Source organism: Gopherus evgoodei, chromosome 2 (assembly GCF_007399415.2).
Source record: "Gopherus evgoodei ecotype Sinaloan lineage chromosome 2, rGopEvg1_v1.p, whole genome shotgun sequence".
NCBI classification, from domain to species: Eukaryota; Metazoa; Chordata; order Testudines; family Testudinidae; genus Gopherus; species Gopherus evgoodei.
Window position 1 is genome coordinate 147,894,750 of NC_044323.1, and position 23,284 is coordinate 147,918,033.

The 23,284-nt window shown below is 61.6% G+C and overlaps 2 protein-coding genes across 2 annotated transcripts; both read left to right on the forward strand.

Moving 5' to 3' along the window:
* The first annotated feature begins 945 nt into the window (after positions 1-945).
* Positions 946-7,075, forward strand: ANKRD39 (ankyrin repeat domain 39). Its single transcript, XM_030551817.1, has 4 exons — positions 946-1,162; positions 1,359-1,465; positions 4,670-4,873; positions 5,311-7,075. The coding sequence occupies exons 1-4, from the start codon at positions 1,069-1,071 to the stop codon at positions 5,452-5,454; spliced, it is 549 nt and encodes a 182-aa protein (XP_030407677.1). The 5' UTR covers positions 946-1,068; the 3' UTR covers positions 5,455-7,075.
* A 485-nt stretch (positions 7,076-7,560) lies between these two features.
* ANKRD23 (ankyrin repeat domain 23) lies at positions 7,561-16,379 on the forward strand. The gene is made up of 9 exons (XM_030551823.1): positions 7,561-7,600; positions 9,818-9,973; positions 10,799-10,933; positions 11,223-11,330; positions 13,036-13,134; positions 13,376-13,474; positions 14,043-14,141; positions 14,364-14,462; positions 14,876-16,379. Exons 1-9 carry the CDS (start codon positions 7,574-7,576, stop codon positions 14,975-14,977), a joined length of 924 nt encoding a protein of 307 aa, XP_030407683.1. The 5' UTR covers positions 7,561-7,573; the 3' UTR covers positions 14,978-16,379.
* The last annotated feature ends 6,905 nt before the right edge of the window (positions 16,380-23,284 follow it).

The window sequence follows — 23,284 nt, forward strand, 5'->3', positions numbered from 1 at the left end:
TCCCCTGCTCCCCCTGGAGCTTTGGGACTTGTGAAGCTTTTTGGCTGCTTGTCCCCAGGCCCCGAGGCTCACCTTGCCCCAAGCAGTGTGGACGCCTGGTGCTTTGGGGCGGGGGGCTAGTGAGAGGGGCTCCTAGTAGTCCTTGTGGTATGCGGGGGAGCTCTCCTCCATACCCAACAAGACCTGCTGGGACCTGAGTGTCTGGAGTGAAGGTGGGGGTGGGAGGTTCCAGCCCGATCAAAGCCCCTGCCTAGGTTACTGAGTTACCGTGTTTCCTGGGTGCCCCTCATAGCCAGCGGGAAGATCGGCTGCCACCTGTCAGGCTCTCCCAGCACTGGCCCCTTTCGGAGGTCGCTGACCCGGAAAGCTGCCAGGTGCTCAGTGCCCACGGTGACGGGCTCGGGATTGTCCCGCATGTCCCTGTGGCCGCTCTACTGGGAGAGTGGCCGCGGGGACAGGATGTGCAGGGCACGACCCCCACATCCCAGCAGGATCCCTGGGGCTGGTAGCCGTGGCGGGGCTGGAGGTCTCAGACTCCCAGCCTGGCTCCAGGATGGCTCTTTGCACCCTGGGACACATCTCTGGACGTCACCCTTCCCTGCACTGCCCTGTGCCCACATCCTGCGGGCGCTGCCCTGCCCAGCTCACGCCCCTGTGCCCGGCGTGGAGCTGCCCAGCCGCAGGCGAGGCCTGAACGCTCCTTGGTGCAGCGAAGGCGCCCGGGGCCTGGCACCGCTGGCTGCCACCCGGGCACAGAGAGCAGGACACCCAGGCCCGGCCAAGGGGAGCCGGTCCCTGCCCTCCGGGGCGCACGTGGGAGGAGCCCGGCCTGACTGCGGCCCCCTGCACCCTGCGCTTCGGGCGCCCCCTGGCGGCTCCGCGCTGCCAGCGCGCCCGGGGAACCGGCGGGGGGCGGGGTCTCGACTCCCAGCGGGAGCCCGGGGCCGGTCAAAGGCGGGTCGGTCCGCGCCAGCCGGAGCCGGAACCGGGGAACTGAAAACGGGGCGAGCCCAGGGCGCCGTTGGCCGGCGCGGGGCTGAGACTGCCCCCTCCCCCGATCGGGCCCGCATGGCCTCCTCCGGCCCCCCCGGCTCCTGCTGCTCCCACGGGCCGGCCGTGCCCGGCGTGCACCAGACCGCGGCGGAGATGGACTTCGAGAGAGGTACCGGGGACCGGGCCTGCCCTGGCAGCGGGGCTGTCCCTGGGGGCCCTGCAGCGAGCAGCGGGAGATGGCCGGAGGGGGGGGGGCGCTGCAGCCCGGCTGGTGGGGGCGGGGTAGCGGCTCCAGATGGCTGGCGGGGGCTGGGGGAAGCTGCCCGCCTCCCCCACGCCGGGCCTCAGCTCTCGCCTCTCTCTAGGGGTCTGGTCGGCTGCCCTGGACGGGGACCTGGGGCGGGTCCGGAAGTTGCTGGTGGAGAAGCGAGTGGATCCCAGCAAGCCCGACCTGGCCGGCTACACTGCCCTGGTGAGTGCCTGGGCCTGCGGACGGGTCGTGCCTCGGCCGGCCTCCAGGGGGCACAGCTGAGTGCCCTCCCCCCATGGGGGAGCTGTGCCCTGGGCTGGGGACTCCCTGGGGCACATGCTGCAGGGTGACAGTGACCCAAGTGTGCTGGGTCTCAGCTCCCAGTGAGCAGACCATAGGAAAGATAGAACATGTGGCAAAAGGCCACCTTGGCTTAACCACGAGATCTTGCATGATCTAAAAAATAGAAAGAAGTCATATAAAAAATGGAAACTAGGACTACTTACAAAGGATGAATATAGGCAAACAGCAGGGGAATGCAGGGGCAAGATTAGAAAGGCAAAGGCACGTGCGTCTGACGAACTGGGTATTCACCCATGAAAGCTCATGCTCCAATACGACTGTTAGTCTAGAAGGTGCCACAGGACTCTCTGCTGCTTTTAAAGACACAAAATGAGCTCAAACTAGCTAGGGGAGTAAAGGGAAACAAGACGACTCTTTATCAGCAAGAGGAAGCAAGAGGAAGACCAAAGACAGGGTAGGCCCACTGCTCAGTGAGGAGAGAGAAACAGTAACGGGAAACTTGGAAATGGCAGAGATGCCTACAGACTTCTTTGTTTCGGTCTTCACCGAGAAGTCTGTAGGAATGGCTAACATAGTGAATGCTAATGGGAAGGGGGTAAGTTTAGAAGTGAAAATAAAAAAAGAACAAGTTAAAATCACTTAAGAAAAGTTAGATGCCTGCAAGTCACCAGGGCCTGATGAAATGCATCCTTGAATGCTCAAGGAGCTAACAGAGGAGGTATCTGAGTCTCTAGCTATTATCTTTGGAACATCATGGGAGATGGGAGAGATTCCAGAAGACTGGAAAAGGGCAAATATAGTGCCCATGTACGAAAAGGGAAATAAAAACAACCCAGGAAACTACAGACCAGTTAGTTTAACTTCCGTGCCAGGGAAGATAATGGAGCAAGTAATTAAGGAAATAATCTGCAAACACTTGGAAGGTGCTAAGGAGATAGGGAATAGCCAGCATGGATTTGTAAAGAACAAATCATGTCAAACTAATCTGATATATTTCTTTGATAGGATAGTGAGCCTTGGGGATAAGGGAGAAGTGGTGGATGTGGTCCACCTAGACTTTAGTAAGGCATTTAATATGGTCTCGCATGATATTCTTATTGATAAACTAGGCAAATAAAATTTAGATGAGGCTACTACAAGGTGGGTGCATAACTGACTGGATAACCATACTCAGAGAGTAGTTATTAATGGTTCCCAATCCTGCTGGAAAGGTATAACAGGTGAGGTTCCGCAGGGGTCTGTTTTGGGACCGGCTCTGTTCAATATCTTCATCAACAACTTAGATATTGGCATAGAAAGTACGCTTATTAAGTTTGCAGATGATACCAAACTGGGAGGGATTGCAACTGCTTTGGAGGACAGGCTCATAATTCAAAATGATCTGGACAAATTGGAGAAATGGTCTGAGGTGAACAGGATGAAGTTTTAACAAAGACAAATGAGAAGTGCTCCACTTAGGAGGGAACAATCAGTTTCACACATACAGAATGGGAAGAGACTGTCTAGGAAGGAGTACGGCAGAAAGGGATCTAGGGGTTATAGTGGACCACAAGCTAAATATGAGACAACAGTGTGATGGTGTTGCAAAAAAAGCAAACGTGATTCTGGGATGCATTAACAGGTCTGTTGTGAGCAAGACACAAGAAGTTATTCTTCCGCTCTACTCTGCTCTGGTCAGGCCTCACCTGGAGTATTGTGTCCAGTTCTGGGCACCACATTTCAAGAAAGATGTGGAGAAATTGGAGAGGGTCCAGAGAAGAGCAGCAAGAATATTTAAAGGTCCAGAGAACATAACCTATGAAGGAAGGCTGAAAGAACTAGGTTTCTTTAGTTTGGAAAAGAGAAGACAGAGGGGACATGATAACAGTTTTCAGGTATCTAAAAGGGTGTCATAAGGAGGAGGGGCAAACTTGTTCACCTTAGCCTCTAAGGATAGCACAAGAAGCAATGGGCTTAAACTGCAGCAAGGGAGATTTAGGTTGGACATTAGGAAAAAGTTCCTGTCAGAGTGGTTAAACACTGGAATAAACTGCCTAGGGAGGTTGTGGAGTCTCCATCTCTGGAGATATTTAAGAGTAGGTTAGATAAATGTCTATCAGGGATGGTCTAGACAGTATTTGGTCCTGCCATGAGGGCAGGGGACTGGACTCGATGACCGCGCGAAGTCCCTTCCAGTCCTAGAGTCTATGAATCTATGCCCCCATGGTAGGAGCTGCTCTCCGGAGGGTCCTGACCAGCTCCAAGCCTGCAGCCTCAGCAGAGCGGCCCCAAGGTCAATGTGTTGGCCTGGGCCAGAGTGAGACCATGGTGGGAGGGGGTCCGGGGTGAGCACCAGTGGGGCCAGGGCTGGACTCACATGGAAAGCTCCTGCCCCATAACCGCCCTGTCACTCAGACTCACCCAGGTGCAAGGGGAGGGGCATGAGGGCACCGGGCATTTGGGGGAGGAGGGTTCGAGGCAGCAGGTGCCCCTGGTGCCAGCTGGCTGGGTTCAAAGGGGAGAGTGGGACGGGATCCAGCTTTGTGATCTCATTGCCTGGCCCCCACCCACTTATGCCAGCTCAGCTGGAGGGGGGATTGACTCCAGGCAGCTGACCTGGCATGTGTCTGTGTGCGGACGCTCTTAAATCTGTGTCCACCTGCCTGAGTGCAGGTCCAAGCAGAACCCCAGGGTCTGGGCCCACGCAGGCCACAGCTCACACCCATTGAGCTAAATCTGCTCTCCCCGTTGTGATGTCTGCGTGTAGACAAGGCCTGGGATTTAATGAGCTGGCTGAGGGCTTGGCTGGGAGTTCTCATGGTGGAGGGCTGGTCGGATTCCCTAGAGGATGCTGTTCCCTTGGGGGAGAGCGGGCGAATGTTACCTACCCAAGGCCACAGTGCTGTGTGCCAGTGCCCTGCATGGTGCTAAAATGCCATGGCTTGGATGGGGGATTAAATGGAGGTTCTCAAACAGCTAGATCCCCTAGAAACTTGTTTTGTGAGCTGGGCTATGTCCCTCCCCAGAGCCAGCTGCATTTCAATGTCCTTGGGCTGGGTGTGCAGTGGGCTTTGAGGTGTGGGAGGCGGAAGGACCTGTGTGTGGAGGTGGTTCCTGAGGTGCCCTCTTCCCTGTGTTTCAAAGCACTACGCCAGCCGCAACGGGCACGGCGCCGTCTGCCAGTTCCTGCTGCAGAGTGGGGCCCAGTGCAATGCCCAGACCCATGGCGGGGCCACCGCCCTGCACCGAGCCAGCTACTGCGGCCACGTGGACGTGGCCAGGCTGCTGCTGGCCCATGGAGCTGACCCCGGCATTGCAGATGACGATGGCATGACAAGTTTGCATAAGGTGCGGGGCTGGGGCTCCTCCTCCCACTGTCCCCTTGTGCTTCCAGTGGCCCACAGGGATCTCAGTGCACACCACCGCCCCCTGCAGGCAGACCTGTCCCACCAGGTGTCGCTCGCCCTCTGCTGGCTGGAGCAGACAACGCCACCCTGTGCCTGCAGCTGGGAAAGTTCTGCTCTAGCTCCTCTTTGCGGAGCAGTGGGCTGCAGGTTCTGTTCCCTGGGCCGAGGTGGTTCGACTGGAGGCTATGGGCGAGGGGGTTGCAGAGTCAGTGCACTCTCCTGCACCCTGCTGGGCTCTGGTTCTCTCCCCTTTGCTGACAGGAGACATCTCCTTCCTCCCTGAGCATCCTGGTCTAGCAAATACTCCCCTAGGGTCTGTGCCATACCCTGCCCCACGGGAGCATGCCCCCTGCCCTCAATTCTGCTCTCCTTTCGCAGGCCGCCGAGGGAGGCCACCGTGAGCTCTGTGAGCTCTTGCTGCAGCACAGTCCGGTACTGAAGGGCATCCAGGACAGGAGGGCCAGGAGAGCATGTGACCTGGTCCCCGGCAGCGGCACCTTGCGGGACCTCCTGGAGACCTGAGGGCGGCGGGGGGGTGTCACCCTGCACCAGGGTGCGCTGGCTTTTGTCTCCCCCTCTTGGCCTGCCGTGGGATTGCAGCACCCTGGGCTCTGAGCATGCAGCCCTGGGGTGATCTGGGCACGCGCCCCACTAGGTAGCTGCTCTGGGGAGCCTGCTGCAGCAGCGGGAGAGGGGAACGGGCAGATTTGGGCAGGGAAAAGGAAGGTGCCGCTATAAACCCTGTTCTGGTGTCACTGGCTGGGGGGAGCCCGCCCAGGGTCTGAGATCAAGGGGACTCCAGCGACACTGCAGGACAGCAGGGTTCCTGGGCAGCTGCAGTGGCTGGTGGCGGAGTGGGACTCTGGGGGGCAGGGAGGGGTCTGTGTCCAGCCCTCTGCATGGGCCAGGCACCACTGCCCAGGACCACACATCTGGCGGGAAGCTGAGGCAGCCATGTTGGTTGTGGGCATTGCCCAGGGCTATTGGGCTCCGCTGGGAAGGCAGAGGCACTAGCTACGTGTGACTGGCGTGTGCTCGGTACCATGGACCCCATGCAGCAGGGGCTGCAGGCTCCCAACCCCTGGAAGGAGGAGTCTGACGTGTGCCCAGAGCAGAGGGCAGCACGGTGTCCCCTGAGGGGATTTCTGGCCTGTCGAGGGCTGCCAGGGGCTCCTCTCTGTAACCCTGAGCTGGGGGGAGAAGGGGGGTTGGGATAGGATGTCCCCTGTCTCAAGCCTATTTCAGTCCTTGGCACTGAGCTGGGGAACCGGAGCCCCCAAGGACTTGGTGACAGGATGTCGGGCGTCAGCACCATTAACTCTTCCCTGCCTAGTCCTGTGCCCTGTCTGTGGGCTGGTGGTCCCAGCTGCTAGGGGCTGGTCTCTGGGGTCTGGCAGGGCATGTCTGCCCTTTGCTGGGGAAGAGGGGTTAGTGCCCACCCCAGCCCTGTGTTGCCCCCTTCTCTATCCACTTGCTGTTCTGCCCAGCCTTCCCCCCACACCTCCGCCCGCAAGCCCTGTGGGCCTGTTTCTGGCAGGAAGCAGGGTGGGGGTGGGATCCTGCAAACTTACCCTCCCCACTCGCTCACAGCTGGATTGGAGGGGAGCCCAGACCCCTCCACATCTATTGCACAGTGATCTCGTGGGGGATGGGGTGTCTTCTTCTATGCCCCTCTCCATGCTAAAGGGACCCCCCACACACACTATAGGCCTGCAGAGATTGGGGGGGGGGCTGCCCTGTCCTCTCTCCCAGAGAGGATCCAGCAGAGCCCCCCCCCCGCCCCCCCAAGCTGGGATCAGTGGAAGCTGCATGGGGAGGCGCAGGGGCTGGAACATGGCTGCTGGGCCTCAGCGATGGCCAGCAGCATCACAGGTAGCAGGGCCAGTACTGACCTATGGGGGAGAGTGCCCCCTGCTGAGCGCCTGCTCTGCTCCCCATAGCACAGCACCCCCTAGTGCCAGCACCGAACTACAGAGGAGAGTGCCCCTTGCTGAGCACCTGCCTTGCTCCCTGCAGCACAGCGCCCCCTGCTGAACCCCCACCCCACTCCCTGCAGTATATAGTGTCCTTGGGAGGTGCCGTTTCTGGGGGGCGTGGGACATGCTGGCAGGGCATAAATTCATAATAAATCCCTCACAAACTGCACCGTCCCTTTTTTGTACAAACTCGCCCTGACTCCCCTACCCAGAGAGGGGAGCGGTGTGGGGCAGGGACCGGCTCTGTTCTGTGCCTGTGCACTGCCTGGGGCTGAGGCCGAGGGGCAGCGTGGCCGGGGGTTACCTGTCAGACTAGCCCGGCAGGGGAGCCGGGTTCTAGTCCTGCCCCGGCCAGGCCTGTGCCTCAGTGTCCCCGCTGGGGAGGGGGCTGGTGGCTGCCGGCTCTGACGCTAGAAGGGCCCGGGGCTGTTCGTGAGGCTCTCTGGGGAGGGTTGCCCGGTCGGGGCACCCCGTGGCAGGGCCCTGTGGGACCCGCACCGACCCCTGCGCGCTGGGGCCGGTTGGCCCGGGCCGGCGCTGCCCGTGTCCCGCTGCTGGCCGCTCAGGGGGAGCCCGGGGCGGAGCCGGGCGGGTCACTGGGGTGGGGGCGGACCCGCCGCTGGGATAAAAGCAGCGAGGTGGGGCCGGCCTGTCGCGGGCGGACCATGGAGCTGATCAGCGTGCAGCAGCTTGTGAGCTGGGGCTGCCCTGGCTTGCGGCGGGGCCGGGGGGCGGCGAAGCGCAGCGCCTGGGGCACCCCCCTGTGCGGGGCAGCGGGACGGAGTCCAGGGGGGATGCTGCGGAGTCCTTGAGTCCCGCGGGCTCTCGCTGGCGGCCCTGTCTAGCGCGGCTGCCGCGCTCCACCCCAGAGGTGGCTGCATGGGCAGAAGCCCTGGCTGCGGGGAGAGCGCAGCGGGCTGAGGCTGGGTATAGGGCGGTCCCCGCTGGACTCTCCTTAGATAGGGGGAGGGGGCCTCTGGGCTGACCCGGTGTCCGACGGCGAGGGCTGGTTATGGGGCAAATGTCTGCTCCCAGCAGGCCCCCCCCCCCCCGAGAGCGCCAGGACCTGGTCTCCAGGGCGCTGGGCTGTCGCTTCACTGGGGCCAGATCCCGGCGAGGGGGGCCCCCTGGGCTGTCATCCTGCATTGCAGTGAGGTGGCAGGTGGGGTCCCCCTCCACCGCTGGGGCTGGGTTTGTGAAGATGTAGCTGAGGGGGGATGCAGGGAACTGTGCAAGGGAGCTGTCCCACCTCCAGGACACACCCTGCCCTTGTGCTCTCCTCAGGTGTCCCTAGGGTGACCAGATGTTCCAATTTTATAGGGACAGTCCTGATTTTTGGGTCTTTTTCTTATATAGGCTCCTATTACCCCTCAACCTCTGTCCTGATTTTTCACACTTGCTGTCTGGTCACCCTAGGTGTCCCTACAGGGTGGGTCTGGTGGGATCCCCTTTGCGCTTCCCCACTCATGTGGGGCTGGGGTGTGGCGAACGTGCCAGGGCTGGTGCTCGGTGCCACGGGGTCTGTCTGGGCGGCCCCTCGGCTGGTCCCTCTTAGCTGGGCCCAGGCCGCTGCTGTGGGACTGGGTTGTTGCTTTGTAGGTGTTTGCCCTGGTCTCGCCAGGGTGGGCTGGGTGCCCCCTGCTGCCCCTGTCCTCTGCAGCCCCTGGCCCTGCAGGCTTGTTGGCACTTGTTTGCCCTTGGGCAGCATCCGCCACACGTGATGTTTATTTCACGCTGGACCCACCAGCCCCTTGGGGGGGGGGTATAAATAGGGGCTGACGCTGGCCAGGGCCAGGACAGGTGCACGGCCCCGCAGGGCAGCAAGGCACGGCTGGAATGCCAGCCACAGCCAGCGGGGCGCCCGGGCAGCAGTGACAGGAGACGGCAGAGCAGGAACTAGACACCCCCCTTCCCCTGGGCTGGGGAGGCCGAGCCAGCCAGGGAGAGAGTGATCTGGGGAGAGCCATGCACAGCCCAGGGCCAGGCCTGCCAAGGGCCCAACCTGGGAATGTCCTGTTCCCACCCCCGCTCAGCAGAGCTAGGAGTGACAGCGTTCATGGGGAGCTGGGCAGAGCACTTCCAGCCTCCTTCCCAATGCCCAGCTCTGCCACTGACCCACTATGACCCCGGGCAGGTCCCTCCTCTGCTCTGTGCCTGTTTCCCAGCTGTAGAGACGGCCTGGCCTCGCAAAACCCCCATGGGTTTTAATTTATGTTCCATGCCTCCTTAGCCAGCCAGTCTCCATCCTGGGGCCAGATGGGAGCCAGCGCCCCCCAGAGGGGAAAGGCCCCGCGTCCCATTCCCCACCCCCCTGAGTCTGCCAGTCCCTGTCCTGGGGTCAGATGGGAGCCAGTGCCTCTAGGTCCCAGGTCCCATTCCCTGCCCCCATGAGCCAGCCAGTCCCTGCCTTGGGGGTGGATCGGAGCCAGTGCCCCCCAGAGGGGAAAGGCCTCGCATCCCATTCCCACCCCCTTGAGTCAGCCAGTCCACGCCCTGGGACCAGATAGGAGCCAGCACCCCCTAGAGGGGAAGGCCCTGTGTCCCATTCCCTGACCCAGCCAGTCCAAGCCCTGGGGCTGGAGCTGGTGCCCCCCCAGAGGGGAAAGGCCCCATGTCCCATTCCCCACCCGCCCTAGGGCCAAATGAGAGACACCGCTCCTGTCTCCCAGTCCCTGCACCCTGAGCCAGCCAGTCCCCACCTTGGGGTCAGATGGGAGCCAGGGCCCCCAGGGGGTAAAGATCCCAGGTCCCATTCCCTGCCCCCATGAGCCAGCCAGTCCCTGCCTTGGGGGTGGATCGGTGCCAGTGCCCCCAGAGGGGAAAGGCCCCATGTCCCATGGGGATGCTACATCTCCTACACTTCATGCCCTGGCTGCACCCTCTACCTTTCCTGCCCCTCTTCTCCGCAGGTAAGTGGTGACAGGTATGAGGGGAAGGTGCGGGCCTTCGAGGTGCTGGCAAGGGGAGCAGCACAGGAGCCCGAGGGCTGGCGGCATGGTGTGGCTGGGGTCCGGGATGCCGTCCAGGAGGAGAAGCAGAAGGTGAAGGAAGATAGGAGGAAGAAGGTGAGCGGCTGGCCCCTGGCAGAGTGGGATGGGCACATCTCCGACTCCAGGGGGCAGGATCCTATAGGATCCATAGGGTCTTTCCCCAGTCCTGGCGTCGCTCCTCTTGGCAGAGCCTTTCTAGCTCTGTTAACTCTGTGCTTGCTTGTCCTGCTCTGTGAAGGGCAGAATGTCATTTGGTGCCCCTCACTCCCAACCCACAGCCCCTATTACCCCAGCCCTGGCCTCCCCCACTCCCATCTCTGCTGGAGCCCCTCACTCCCAACCCACAGCCCCTATTACCCCAGCCCTGGCCTCCCCCACTCCCATCTCTGCTGGAGCCCCTCACTCCCGACCCACAGCCCCTATTACCCCAGCCCTGGCCTCCCCCACTCCCATCTCTGCTGGAGCCCCTCACTCCTGACCCGCAGCCTCTATTACCCCAGCCCTGGCCTCCCCCACTCCCATCTCTGCTGGAGCCCCTCACTCCCAACCCACAGTCCCTGCCGTCCCAGCCCTGGGCTCTCGCTCAATGGAGAGCACTGTAGTATTCAGCAGTGGTCTCCCTAGGCTGGTGGAACCAGGTGTCTGGGTGTTTCTAGCTCTCCCCCGTCCCCCGCTTGTCCTAGAATCTGACCCCCTTGAGCTGGCTCTGTGCCAGGAGCTCAGACGGGCCTAGATGGCTCTGGGGGGACCCTGAGTGCCCCAGTTTCTGTCCCGTGCTCAGGACAAACGCAGCTGGGTGTGGCATGGCCCAAGCTCCTGTCCGCTCTTCTGGGCGGCTGGTGCCAGCTCCAGGCACTGCTGGCTCTGCCTTGACCTGCTTTCTGCCCTCCCCCTGGCCAGCTTGAGACACTCAACAACTCCCGGGTGCGGCTGGAGAGTCTCCAAGACCTGGAGGCGATTGTGAGGCTGCGGAAGCAGAAGAGGAGCCGGAAGAGGGTCCGCCCCAAGGAGCCCAAGCCCGAGCCGGCTGTGCTGGTGAGTGATGCCACTGCTGCCCAGCCTGGGATGGGAGCTGGCCACAGGGGGCTCAGGTGACTTGGTCCCAGCCAGCTGGGCTAGTCCGGAGACAGGGACCCCCTGCTCTGGCCCCATCAGTGGTGTCTGGGTCACGGCTCGCAGGGGGTTCACATCCCTGGCCACATGCAGGCTGGGGCTGCCCCCGGGGCGGGAATGGGAAGGATGCTGGCAAGATGCTCTGAGCCAGTTGTGCAGCATCCTGGGGGAGGGCACTGCCCCGGCACTCACCCCTCCCTGTCTGCCCTAGGCCGAGCCTGTGGACGCTGCCCGGTTCCTGCAGGCAGTGCTGGAGAATCAGGTTCCCATGATTGACAAGTACCTGGCAGATGGTGGGGACCCCGATGTTCACGACCAGGTGTGTGTGTGTGGGGGGGTCTGGGGCTTTAACCCAGGACGTGCTTTCAGCAAGGTTGGTTATTGTCACAAGTCCAGCCTGCCGCTGAGCTGCTCCGGATGCCTTGGGACGTTCGCTGCTCAGGCTGATGCTCCGTGGCCGGGGGGACCCAGCTGTGGCCTTTGACTGGGTGCCCCCAGCAGAATGCACCTTGGGCAAAGTGTGCACAGCCTGCCACAGGGTGTGGGTAGGGACCAGGGATCTAGCACCTGGAGCGTGTGTGTGTGTAGGGGGGAGTGTCACAGACTCACAGATCGTGCCCACTCGTGGCCCCGTGCTGTCCGTGAGGGGTGCCCCTTTCAGTGCAACAGCCCTTCTCAGGGCTCCACTCTCTCTTGGGGTCAGTCCCCTCTGCCTCCTGGAGCCACACCTCTCTGAGCCTTAGCACACCTGTCTCTCCCCATGGGCCCTCGCAGGGAGTCCACTCACTTTGGATCCCCGGGGCCTCCACCCCGGTGAAGGGGTTGATGCAACCCTGCTGTCTAGATGGGAGTGACTCTAAGCCAGCATAAAATAGGAGGGTTTATTGAGTGACTTAACACAGCACAGGAAACCCTCTGACCCTCAGGCTTGGCCTCCTTCAGCTCAGCACAGCACATCCCAGTCTCCCCTGCATTCAGGTGGGCTCTGCCTGCTCCCCCTCTCCAGCCCAGAGCCCCCTCCTTCCCAGCGGGGCATCTGAAATCACCGACCCCAGGCCCCGCCTCTGTCTTCTTTCCAGGTAAACAGGGTCGCCTGTCTCCTCTCCACTGCCCCCCCCCCATCTGGCTGGAACCAGCTGGTTAGGTCATGGGGTCCTCTCTTCGCAGCCCATTGTCCTCCCACTGGACAGAACTGGCTGTGACTCCTGAGCTGGGTCTCCAGAGAGGGTAGGGCGTCAGGTCACCAGTCGCTGGGGTATTCCTCCTCCAGGCCATTGGCTGGGGTCCCAAGTTCCTTCTCCGGTCCTCTGCAACAACAAACTCCCTCTCCGCTCACTTTGTTAAACCAGTAACAGCCAGGGGCACTGAGTCCCCCTCCCTCTGCATGCAACCCACTGGAAAACCATGAAAAGATAAGAAAATCCCCCACTTCATCACAGGGGGGACCTAGGGCCTCTGGAAAGGGGTCATAGAGCTTAAGGGCAGATGGGACCAGCTCACCCACTCTGACCCTCTGTATATCCCAGGCCACCAGCACCCACACACCCACCAACCAAATACCGCAGCCTTCAGGAGCCTGGGCTGGCATGTGCCCCAGAACTGAGGTGCCTGGTGCCCCATAGCGGCAGGGATGATGAAGTGAGACACACCCAGACAACCTGGCAAGGGACCCACCCCCCACACTGCAGAGGAAGGTGACAAGCCCCCTAAATCCCTGCATCTGACCTGAGGGAAACAGGCCCCTAGTGAGACCTGGGATGTGAGCCAGACCCGGCCAGCCATGCATCTGAGACAGCGATAGCTCGGTGCCACCAGAGTCTGGCCCTCCCCGCTTTGGGAGAGGGAATCAGCGCCTGGAGTGTGTGCGTGTGTGTGTGTGTGCGTGGGGAGGGGGGGGGTGGATGGATCTAACACCTGGAGTGCGGGGAGGGGGGGACTAGCAGAGGGGGGAGCAGCAGGGATCTAGCACTGAGAGCGGGGGCGTGGAGTTGTCTGTTATCACGTAACCTGGGTCTCTGCTGCAGTTCAGGTGCACTGCGCTGCACTGGGCCTGCCTCCGGGGCCATGCAGAGATCGTGGACAAGCTGCTGGCAGCTGGAGCCAAGCTGGAGCCCAGGGATATGGTGAGTGAGCGAGCATCTGGTGCCCACTGACCCGTCCCCCTCCCCCTGCCGGTTCCCATGGCCGGGGCATGCGGTGCAGTCAGAGCCCCCTGGGTCCTGCTCTGAGAGTCATTCCCAGATCTGGCAAACCTAGGGACCCTCCTAGGCGTGGTGACCTGGGGCCCAGAGTCTGTGTCCCCGAGCGGCCCCATGCTGTGGTCCCCAGGAGCTTGGCACCTGACTCTGCCTTCGCTCTGCCCAGCTGGAGGCCACGCCTGTGCTCTGGGCCTGCCGCGGGGGGCACCTGGACGTTCTCCAACGCCTGCTGGACAGAGGAGCCAAGGTCTCCACGCGGGACAAGGTGAGCGGCTGGAGCTGGCAGCCGAGCTTCCCGGGGCCTCTGCCATGACCGGGAGAGCTCCTGCTCCCTGGGCTGTGTGGCTGAGGGGTCCCTCTGGGTACTCTGCTGGGGGTTGGGTTTCCCTGGGGCTCTGCCCCTCACCCACCAATGGGGCAGGCTCCTTCCCTGCTCTCTGGGTCCCGTTTTGATGCCAGCCTTGGATCTCATCCTGTGCCTAGCCACCTTCCCTACATCACTCCATCCACACACCTCTATTTCCCGTCACTTCCTATCCTAAACTGGGGTGTGCTTAGAGGTGAGCTGGATCAGCAGGGAGAGGGGCTCCTGCCCTGCCCCAGGCCTGAGATCTGTTGCTTGGGCCCCTCGCTCTTGGCGCTGGTTGGGGCCTGGTCTGAGCTCCCTGCCCAAACATGCCATGGCAGCTAGGGACCCCAGGGAGGGTGTAGTGTTGGCAGCTGGGCATTGAGGGCTGTGGTGGAGGGGTGAGCGTCCCATGGGGGGAGACCACTTCCCAGCGAGGCCATTTCCAGGGGTGCTGCCATGATAATGGGCCCTTGTTCCCTGGCAGCTGAGGAGCACGGCGCTGCACGTGGCCGTCCGGACGGGGCACTGTGACTGCGCTGAGCACCTGATCGCCTGTGGGGCTGAGATTGATGCACAGGACAAGGTAGTGCCCGGGGCCTGAGGCCCCACCCTTGCTCCATGGGGGCACTGTCCAGAGCCATGGGCAGGGGCCCTGGCTGATGCTCCAGGGAATGGGGGCTGGGCTTGTACCCTGGGCTGGCCGGCTGGGTGCTGCATGGGTCCCCAGAGCCAGCTGCATTGCAGGAGGGGGCAGTGCCAGGCATGGGCCCTTGTCCTATGAGCTGCCTGTGCCTTTGGCTGGCAGGAGGGGGACACGCCCATTCACGACGCCATCCGGCTGGGCCGCTTCAAGGCTGTTAAGACCCTGCTGATGTATGGTGCCAACCTCAGCGTCCGGAACCAGGTAAGCACCATGTGGGACTCCCCCAGGGGCAGCTTGGGAGGGCAGGGGCTGGTAGAAGACATCCAACTCCAGGGGCTTGGACTCCTGGGTTCTATCCCAGCTCTGGGAGGGGAGTGGGGGCTAGTCGGTTGCAGCACGGATGGCTGGGGCCTGGACTCCTGGGATCTATCCCAGCTCTGGGACCGTGGCCAGGAGCTCATGCTCAGATATGGGACGAGTGTTGTGAGCCCTGCTCAAGCCCCTCAGCCCAGTTGTTCCTGCCCCTACTGCAGTCTTGGCTGATTGCTGCCCCCAGCTCTCTGCACAGTCCTGCCCTGCCCCCTCCCTGGACTGCTTGTGTAGAGTGGGCGCTGGTTCCGTGGCGGCCGTCCTGGCCGGTGCAGTGGCAGCCTAACAATGTCTGCTCCCTGCAGGAGGCCTTGCGACCCGTGGACCTGGTGAAGGACTGGCAGAGGGGCATCCGGCACACCTTGCAGACGTGTGCCGACCGGCAGCACCCCCCTCGGCCACACTGACGCAGCAGGTCCAGCATTCAATCCCCTCCCCAACCAGTGACCACTGGCGGGTCTGGGTGCCACCCTGGTGCCCTCTGCAGGCTGTACTCATCCCTACACGGCTTTCATACCTGGCCAGGGGATTGGGCCACCTGTCCTTTGGGAGGCCTGTGGCGGGTGGGGGTGGTGAGGTTTGACCCTGACACTCACCTATTCCTGGTTGTATGGGGATGTGTCTCTTTCCCTGGGGCTGCCCCTTGGCCAGGTGAGGCCCTGGGGGAAACTGAGGCATGGAGGGGCTAAGACTTGCCCATGGCCACACAGCCAGTTAGTGGGAGAGCTGGAGATGAACCCAGGAGTCCTGCTATTTCACCCAGCCCCACTCCAATCACAAGGCACCATCTCCCCATGGCCTGCACCACAAGAAGAGGAACTGCTCCAGGGTCTGAGCAGATCCCCTCCCCCTTCTGGGCCCTGGCCTGGCCCCCTCCCCCTTCTGGGGAGGTGAGCCCTGTGGCCTTCCTGAGGGGGTGCGGGAGGGAACACTGCTCCCCCCTAGGGGCAGGCACCTGCTGCACCCCAGGGTGATCCTGAGTTCATGAAGAGGCTGAGCCAGCCCTGGGGTAGAACATGGTGCAGTGAGATGGGGCAGCAGGGCTGGGCCCAGACCAGCACAGCTTCCTGGCTGATGGAGGCAGGCAGCTTGCATGGCCTGGCCTTGGCTGTCTCATGGTCAGTCTGTGCCCTGAGCCAACTTCTGGCCATGGCTGCCCCCTAAGGGTGTGCAGGCCTGCCCCCAGTCCCCTGGATGGCAAGGCCTGGTGTCTGAGGAGCTCCTGCTGTTGCTCCCCCCAGCCCCTCACCTCTGCCCATGGCCAAAGAGGCAGCTGCACCCAGCCTCCTGTAGCTGTGAGGGCAGCCCCTGCCTTACCCTTAGCCCCAGCAGCCTGGCTGTGCGTGCCCCCAGCCACGTGTGTCCCCTGGGCTCAGGCCCCACACAGCAGCTAACAGCAGCAGGGTAGGACATGGCTGACAGCTGGGTGGCTGACAGCTGGGTGCCCCCTCACAGCCTGGCACAGGACAGGCATGGCCTCCTTTGTTCCCCCAGGAGCGCTGCTGGCCCGGGAGGAGCTGAGCTGGTTGACACCTGTGGGGGATATGGAGGCTGGAGCTCAATGAACATGAGACCCTCCAGCCAGTTAGCCTGGAGCCAGTCAGCACCCACCAGCAGTACACCGAGTCTGCCCTGACCCCAGCCTGCCCAGCATGGTCCTGGCTCTTCCCCAAGCCCTAGGGGGAAAGTGCCTAGGCTAAGCAGGAGGTGGTCCTGCTTCTCTGCTGCTGGCCTTGGGTGAGTCCTGGCCCCTGCCTTAGTTTCCCTACGTGTAAAATGGGGCTAACAATGAATGGAGCCAGCTTCTGGGAAAAGACGGTTACTCACCTTTGTAACTGTTGTTCTTCGAGATGTGTTGCTCATATCCATTCCAGTTAGGTGTACGCGCCGCGCGTGCACATTCGTCGGAAAACTTTTACCCTAGCAACTCAGTGGGCCGGCAGGTTGCCCCCTAGAGTGGCGCCACCATGGCGCTCCATATATACTCCTGCCGGCCCACCCGCTCCTCAGTTCCTTCTTGCCGGCTACTCCGACAGTGGGGAAGGAGGGCGGGTGCGGAATGGATATGAGCAACACATCTCGAAGAACAACAGTTACAAAGGTGAGTAACCGTCTTTTCTTCTTCGAGTGATTGCTCATATCCATTCCAGTTAGGTGAATCCCAAGCCTTACAAAGGCGGTGGGGTCGGAGTGAAATGTGGCAGAATAAAACTGCCGAGCCAGAGGCTACAGCCTCTCTTGACTGCTGAACCAGGGCATACTGCGAAGCAAAGGTAAGGACCGAGGACCAATGGAGCTTCGCGACAGGTCTCGTGGGTAGAAACACGAGCCAGCAAGGCGGCAGATGAAGCCTGAGCCCTGGTAGAATGCACGGTGATGTGGCTTGGGGAAATATGAGCCAAATCAGAACAAGTGGGGATGTCCGCCATCACCCAAGATGAGATCCTCTGAGAGGAAAACAAGCAAGCCCTTCCTTTGGCCCGCTACCGGGGCAGAGCTGGGGCACCTTAGGAAATGATTCTGTCAGCACAACATAATGCGAGCACTCCACAGATGTCCAAGGAGTGCAACGGTTATGCCCATTGCGTTGAGCTGTGGGTAACATGAAAGGCCAAAACACCTTAGGGAGGAAAGCCGGGTGCGGTCACAACTGCACCTTGTCTTTGTGGAACCTTCGTAAGAGCTCTGATCTCAGAGACCCGTCTGGCCAAGACTAGGTTGAGGCCCCAGGGCGGGGCTGGGCGGCGCACCCGAGGGTGCAAGCGCTCCAAGCCCTTGAGGGACCTCGAACCCATAGAGCGTGGGACACTGAACGTCCATCTTAGCCTGCTGGAAGGTAGGGACGGCTGCTGAGAGTATCCTCAGCGATGATACCGCCAGATCCTGCCGCTGAAGGCCAGAGGCAGGCCAAATAGAGGGGATCGAGACCTCAGCAGGAGCAAGATCGAGCGTACTGCAGCTGTAAAGGAAACGCTTCCACCTGGCTCGGTACGTTGACCAGGTGGAAGGCTGCCTGTCACCCCAACTCAGGAACGCAGGAGCCACCGTGAGGCGAAGAGGCTGCAGGTCCGAGTGACGAAGCCTGTCATTGCCCTGAGTGATGAGGTCTGGGCTGACAGGCCGAGCAACGTGGTATGTCAGTGCTGCCTGGACCACTCTGGAGTGATCATGATGACGCACGCTCCGCCCCTGCGGAATTTGAGCAGGACGTAACGAACCAGTGGGAACAGCGGGAAGGCATAATGCAGTTGGCCGTTCCACGGTATCAGGAATGCGTCCAAGATCGATTCCGAGGAGAGACCTTGGAAGGAGCAGAACACCTGGCATTTCCTGCACTCGCGGTGAGCGAACAGGTCTGTGTGAGGAACCATTTCCACTTCTGGAAAGCGGGACGCCTCACATGGGGCAGAGTGATGACTCGTAAGACAGGAAAGACCTGCTGAGTCAAAGAGATAAGACGTTCCGAACGCCTGGGAGAAAGGACGTCGCCAGCTCCATCGAGCAGGCCATGCAAAAGACCCGGAAATGGATGGCCTCCTGACAAAAAAAGGGGGGAGGACTATGTCCCCCCTGAATGCTTATGAAGCACCTGGCCATTGTGTTGGCTGTAAACACCGAGATACAACGGCCTCGCAGCTGCCGCTGGAACCCCTGGCATGCCAGGCGGACTACTCTGATTTTTGGGGCATTAATGAGGAATGCCAGCTCCCTAGAAGACCGAAGGCCTTAAGCTCGGAGGTGACCATGAGCACTCGAGCAGAGAGATGATGCGTCCGCCGTCAGGGGCAGTGAGGGCTGGGGCGGATGAAACCGCATCCTGTCCACACCAAGGAGGGGGTTAGCCACCACTCTAGGGAGCCTAAGGCGTTCGAGGGAACGGTGACTACCATGACCATTGGCTCCCTGTCCAAGCGGTACGCCGAGGTGGGCCGGACTTGGAGAGGACGGAGGCGGAGCTTGGCGTGTTTGGTTACAAACTTGCGGGCAACCATGGACCCAGGAGACTGAGACAAGAACGAGCTGAGGTCGTTGGGAAAGCCTTCAGACCTCAGATGATTGATGCCATCGCCTAAAACCGCAGTTGCGATAAGCAGGCTCCGGCTAGGTAGGAGACCAAGATAGCCCCTAGGAAGCCCAACCTCTGCGTGGGAACCAGAGTGGATTGCTCTATAGTAATCATCAGGCCTTGATCTGTGAATAAGACCGTGACGATGCCCACGGCTGAGTGGGTTGTGTGTCAGAGTCTCCTCGGATAAGCGAATCGTCCCAATACGGAAAAACGCATATCCGACATAGCTACGGTAGGCGGCGACTATGGCCGTAAACCGGGAGTATTCACCGCTGGCTATAAAGCGGAGGCATCTCCCGTGCGGAGGGAAGATGGCATTGCGAAAGTACGCGTCCTTCCTATCCAGGGCGGCATAGTAGCCCCCAGGAGGCAAGGATGGAATAATGGTTCCCAGGGATACCATGCAGAACTTCAACCTTATCCCAAACCGGTTGAGTCCATGCAGGACCAGGGAGGTCTGAGACCTGTGTTCGAGTGGGGAACTAGGGCATAACGGGAGTAAAACCCCTAGCCCCTTTCGTCCGCTGAAGGGGGACAGGGCTGGAGCAATTTAAAGGTGGTACCTATGCTCTATCGTGCGCAGGACCCAGCGATCTAAAAGTAACTGGGGCCATGCCAGGAGAAAGCGGGATCAGGATCCCGTCCTGCGACTGGTACACCGCCCTCCGACGAACCTTGGAAGGTCCGTCTTTGGTCCCAGTGGTAATTACGAGGGGCCTCGACTCTGGCTTTTTAGGGGGCCTGACGTTTGTCTGCGACCACCTTGGCCTTGCCGTTTTCCAGAGTTCTGCCTCTGGCTAGGCACAGAGTATGGCGGCTGGGGCCATAAAGGCCTGCGTTTGGTCGCAAGCGTATACACGCTGAGACGCATTAGGACCCTATTGTCCAGCAGGCTTCGCAGTCTGGGGCTGTCTCTGCCGCGAAGATGCCTTTACCAACAAAGGGTAAATTCTTTCCCCCGTCCTCCAAGACGGCAGCGAACTCTAGGTGGGAGGTTCGAGGGAGAAACTCCTCCACCCAGGTGCTATAATTATCGCAGCTAAGCAAGGCTTGTTGCTTTGCTACCCAGAGGCGCAGGGCCCCTGCAGAGTACACCTTGCATTCGCCAAGGCTCTTTCTGCTTCGGGGCTGGCGCCCGCTGGCCATGATATCAGGATCGTGGTCCTGAGCATAAAATCTGCGCATATGGGATGACACGGATGCGTGTCCGGATGGCCATGGAGGTACTAAAAGAAGGCACGGGCCGAGTCTCTGACTCACTCGGACCTTGCCCAACTCGGCACCGGGGACCGGCATCGGGAGGCGTATTGGTACCTGGAACGAGATCCAGACCCGCAACCAGAACGGTGTCGGGAGGTCGACCGAGATCTCGAGGCTCGGAGAAGAGCTACAGGAGTCAAGGTACCTGCCCCGGTGCCAGATGTCGGAACGGTGCCGATAGCGGGTCGGCGAACGGGATACCGACCGGTGCAGCGAGTGTGACCAGTACCGAGGAAAACAGTACCGGGACTGCCAGTGGTGTCCGGCGTGCCGACAGGACTTGGAGTGTCTGCGGGACCGTGATCATGGACGGTGCCGCTCTGCTGTACTGACAGGGGACAGTCCCTTGAAGAGACTGTATTACCCGTACCGGCGGTGCCCGGGTCAGGCAGCACTGACTCTGTCATGGCACTGAGAGCCCTCGCCGTTGGTAACATCTCCGGCGTGCAGGGAACAGCAGGCTCAACCACAGTGCGTACTGGGGAGCTGTCAGGCACCGGATTCGACGGCCCTCGTGGGGCCGGGATCCACGGTACCGAGGTCATCAGAGCTTCGGTAGGTGCCGGTGCCGGGCGAACCGAGATAGATAAGCTGTCTGGCTGCGGTGCCGTCAGCACTGAAGCAGCGGGAGTAATACGCTCAACCACGGCGCGTGCCGGGGAGCCGTCGGGCACCGGATTCGATAGCCCTTGTGGGACTGTAATCGACGGTGCCGATAGAAGCAGCCGGAACAGGAGCTCAACCACGGCGCGTGCCTGGGAGCCGTCAGGCACCGGATTCTACGGCCCTTGCGGGACCGGGATCGACGGTGCCGACGTCATCGGTGCCGCAGCAGGTGTCGGTGCCGGGCGATCCGACTTAGACTAGCTCTCTGACCGCGGTGCCGTTGGCACGGAAGCAGCCGGAGCATTAGCTCGACCACGGCGCGTGCCGGGGAGCCGTCAGGCACCGGATACTACGGCCCTTGCGGGACCGGGATCGACGGTGCCGACGTCATCGGTGCCGCAGCAGGTGTCGGTGCCGGGCGATCCGACGTAGACGAGCTCTCTGGCTGCGGTGCCGTTGGCACGGAAGCAGCAGGAGCAATACGCTCAACCACGGCGCGTGCCGGGGAGCCGTCAGGCACCGGATTCTATGGCCCGTGTGGGACCGGGATCGACGGTGCCGACGCCATCGGTGCCGCAGCAGGTGTCGGTGCCGGGCGATCCGACGTAGACGAGCCCTCTGGCTGCGGTGCCGCTGGCACGGAAGCAGCAGGAGCAATACGCTCAACCACGGCGCGTGCCGGGGAGCCGTCAGGCACCGGATTCTACGGCCCTTGCGGGACCGGGATCGACGGTGCCGACGCCATCGGTGCCGCAGCAGGTGTCGGTGCCGGGCGATCCGACGTAGACGAGCCCTCTGGCTGCGGTGCCGCTGGCACGGAAGCAGCAGGAGCAATACGCTCAACCACGGCGCGTGCCGGGGAGCCGTCAGGCACCGGATTCTACGGCCCTTGTGGGACCGGGATCGACGGTGACGATGTCATCGGTGCCGTAGCAGGTGTCAGCGCCGGGCGATCCGACTAGACGAGCTCTCTGGCTGCGGTGCCGCTGGAACGGAAGCAGCAGGAGCAATACGCTCAACCACGGCGCGTGCCGGGGAGCCGTCAGGCACCGGATTCTACGGCCCTTATGGGACCGGGATCGACGGTGACGACGTCATCGGTGTCGTAGCAGGTGTCAGCGCCGGGCGATCCGAGTAGACGAGCTCTCTGGCTGCGGTGCCGCTGGCACGGAAGCAGCAGGAGCAATACGCTCAACCACGGCGCGTGCCGGGGAGCCGTCAGGCACCGGATTCTACGGCCCTCGTGGGACCGGGATCGACGGTGCCGACGTCGTCGGTGCCGGGCGAGCCATCTTAGACGAGCTGTCTAGCTGTGGTGCAGCTGGCACAGAAGCAGCAGGAGCAGTAAGCTCTACCACGGCGCGAGCCGGGGAGCTGCCAGGCAGCGGATTCCCTGGTCCTGGGGGACTGGAATCGACGGAGCCGAAGTCATCGGTGCCTCTGCAGGTGACGGTGCCGGATAGCGCAACTGAGGCGAGCTCTCTGGCTGCGATGCAGGTGGCACGGAAGTAGCGGGAGCAGGGGGCTCAACCACGGCGCGTGCCGGGGAGCCGCCAGGCACCAGCAGGAATCGTAGACTCTCTCGACCTCGGAAGAAGGGAGCGGTGCCGAGTCGACATCGGTGCCGGCGACGGTCGGTGCCGAAAGGCCTTGGTGGTACCGGCGGGGTCCGGTGCCGAGGAGGCGCTTCTGCCCGCCGCTTGAACATCGCTCCGCGCCCAAGGTGGAGGGGCAAGTGAAAGTCCCGCACCTTTTTGTTCTCGGCTTAAAAGCCTTGCAAATGGGGCACTTATCTGTCAAGTGTGATTCCCTGAGGCACTTCAACAGGAGTCATGTAGATCTCTCTTCGGCCGCGGCTTCTGGCAAGCCGGGCCCCTTTTTAAAACCCGGTGAGCCATGCATGGCTCCGGCACTGGGCTCATGGAAGGGGCTACTTCCTGAACCCCGCTAACTAAACTAACCATACAAATATATATATAAAAGTGTTATAACTGCATAATTATATACGAGAAAACGAGTAGCTAGGGAAGTGGAGGTCAGCTAAGCCGCGCTCCACTGTTCCAACGACCGACACGGGCGGTAAGAAGGAACTGAGGAGCGGGTGGGCCGGCAGGAGTATATATGGAGCGCCATGGTGGCGCCACTCTAGGGGGCGACCTGCCGGCCCACTGAGTTGCTAGGGTAAAAGTTTTCCGACGAATGTGCACGCGCGGCGCGTACACCTAACTGGAATGGATATGAGCAATCACTCGAAGAAGAACCCCAGGTTCATGCCCAGCCCGTTGGGCAGCTCTCTGAGCCACAGCCTGCCCCCTCAGCACTGCAGGTCAGGCTGAGACCACCAGGAAGCTGCTGTGGCTAGAGCATAGCCCCTGTGCCCGCTCTTACACACGCTGGCATGGGCAGCACGTCTCCCCCCACCAGAACTGGTACCTGGGTGCGAATGGAGCTGGATGGATTCATGCTTTGGGGCATCCAGCCTAGGAGGGTGCCTGCAACACTGGTGTAGCGTAGACAGCAGCGTGGGCTTGGTGCAGGGCTTGCGTGCCCCACCCCCCGCCTGGCGCTAGTGCCCTTAGCAGGGCCCCCAGCAGGTAGAGGCTCTAGCTCCCTGCTGGGAGGGTAAGGAATCCTGTATCCAGGGCTGGGGGGTGAGGTTAGAGGAGACGCTCCCTGAACCCCTGCCCTGGCTCCTGCCTTAGACTACAGCTTCCTGTGCCAGTCACTGCCTGGAGCGGCCCCACCTGTGCCCCAGTACTGCTGGGATGGGCACAGGCCA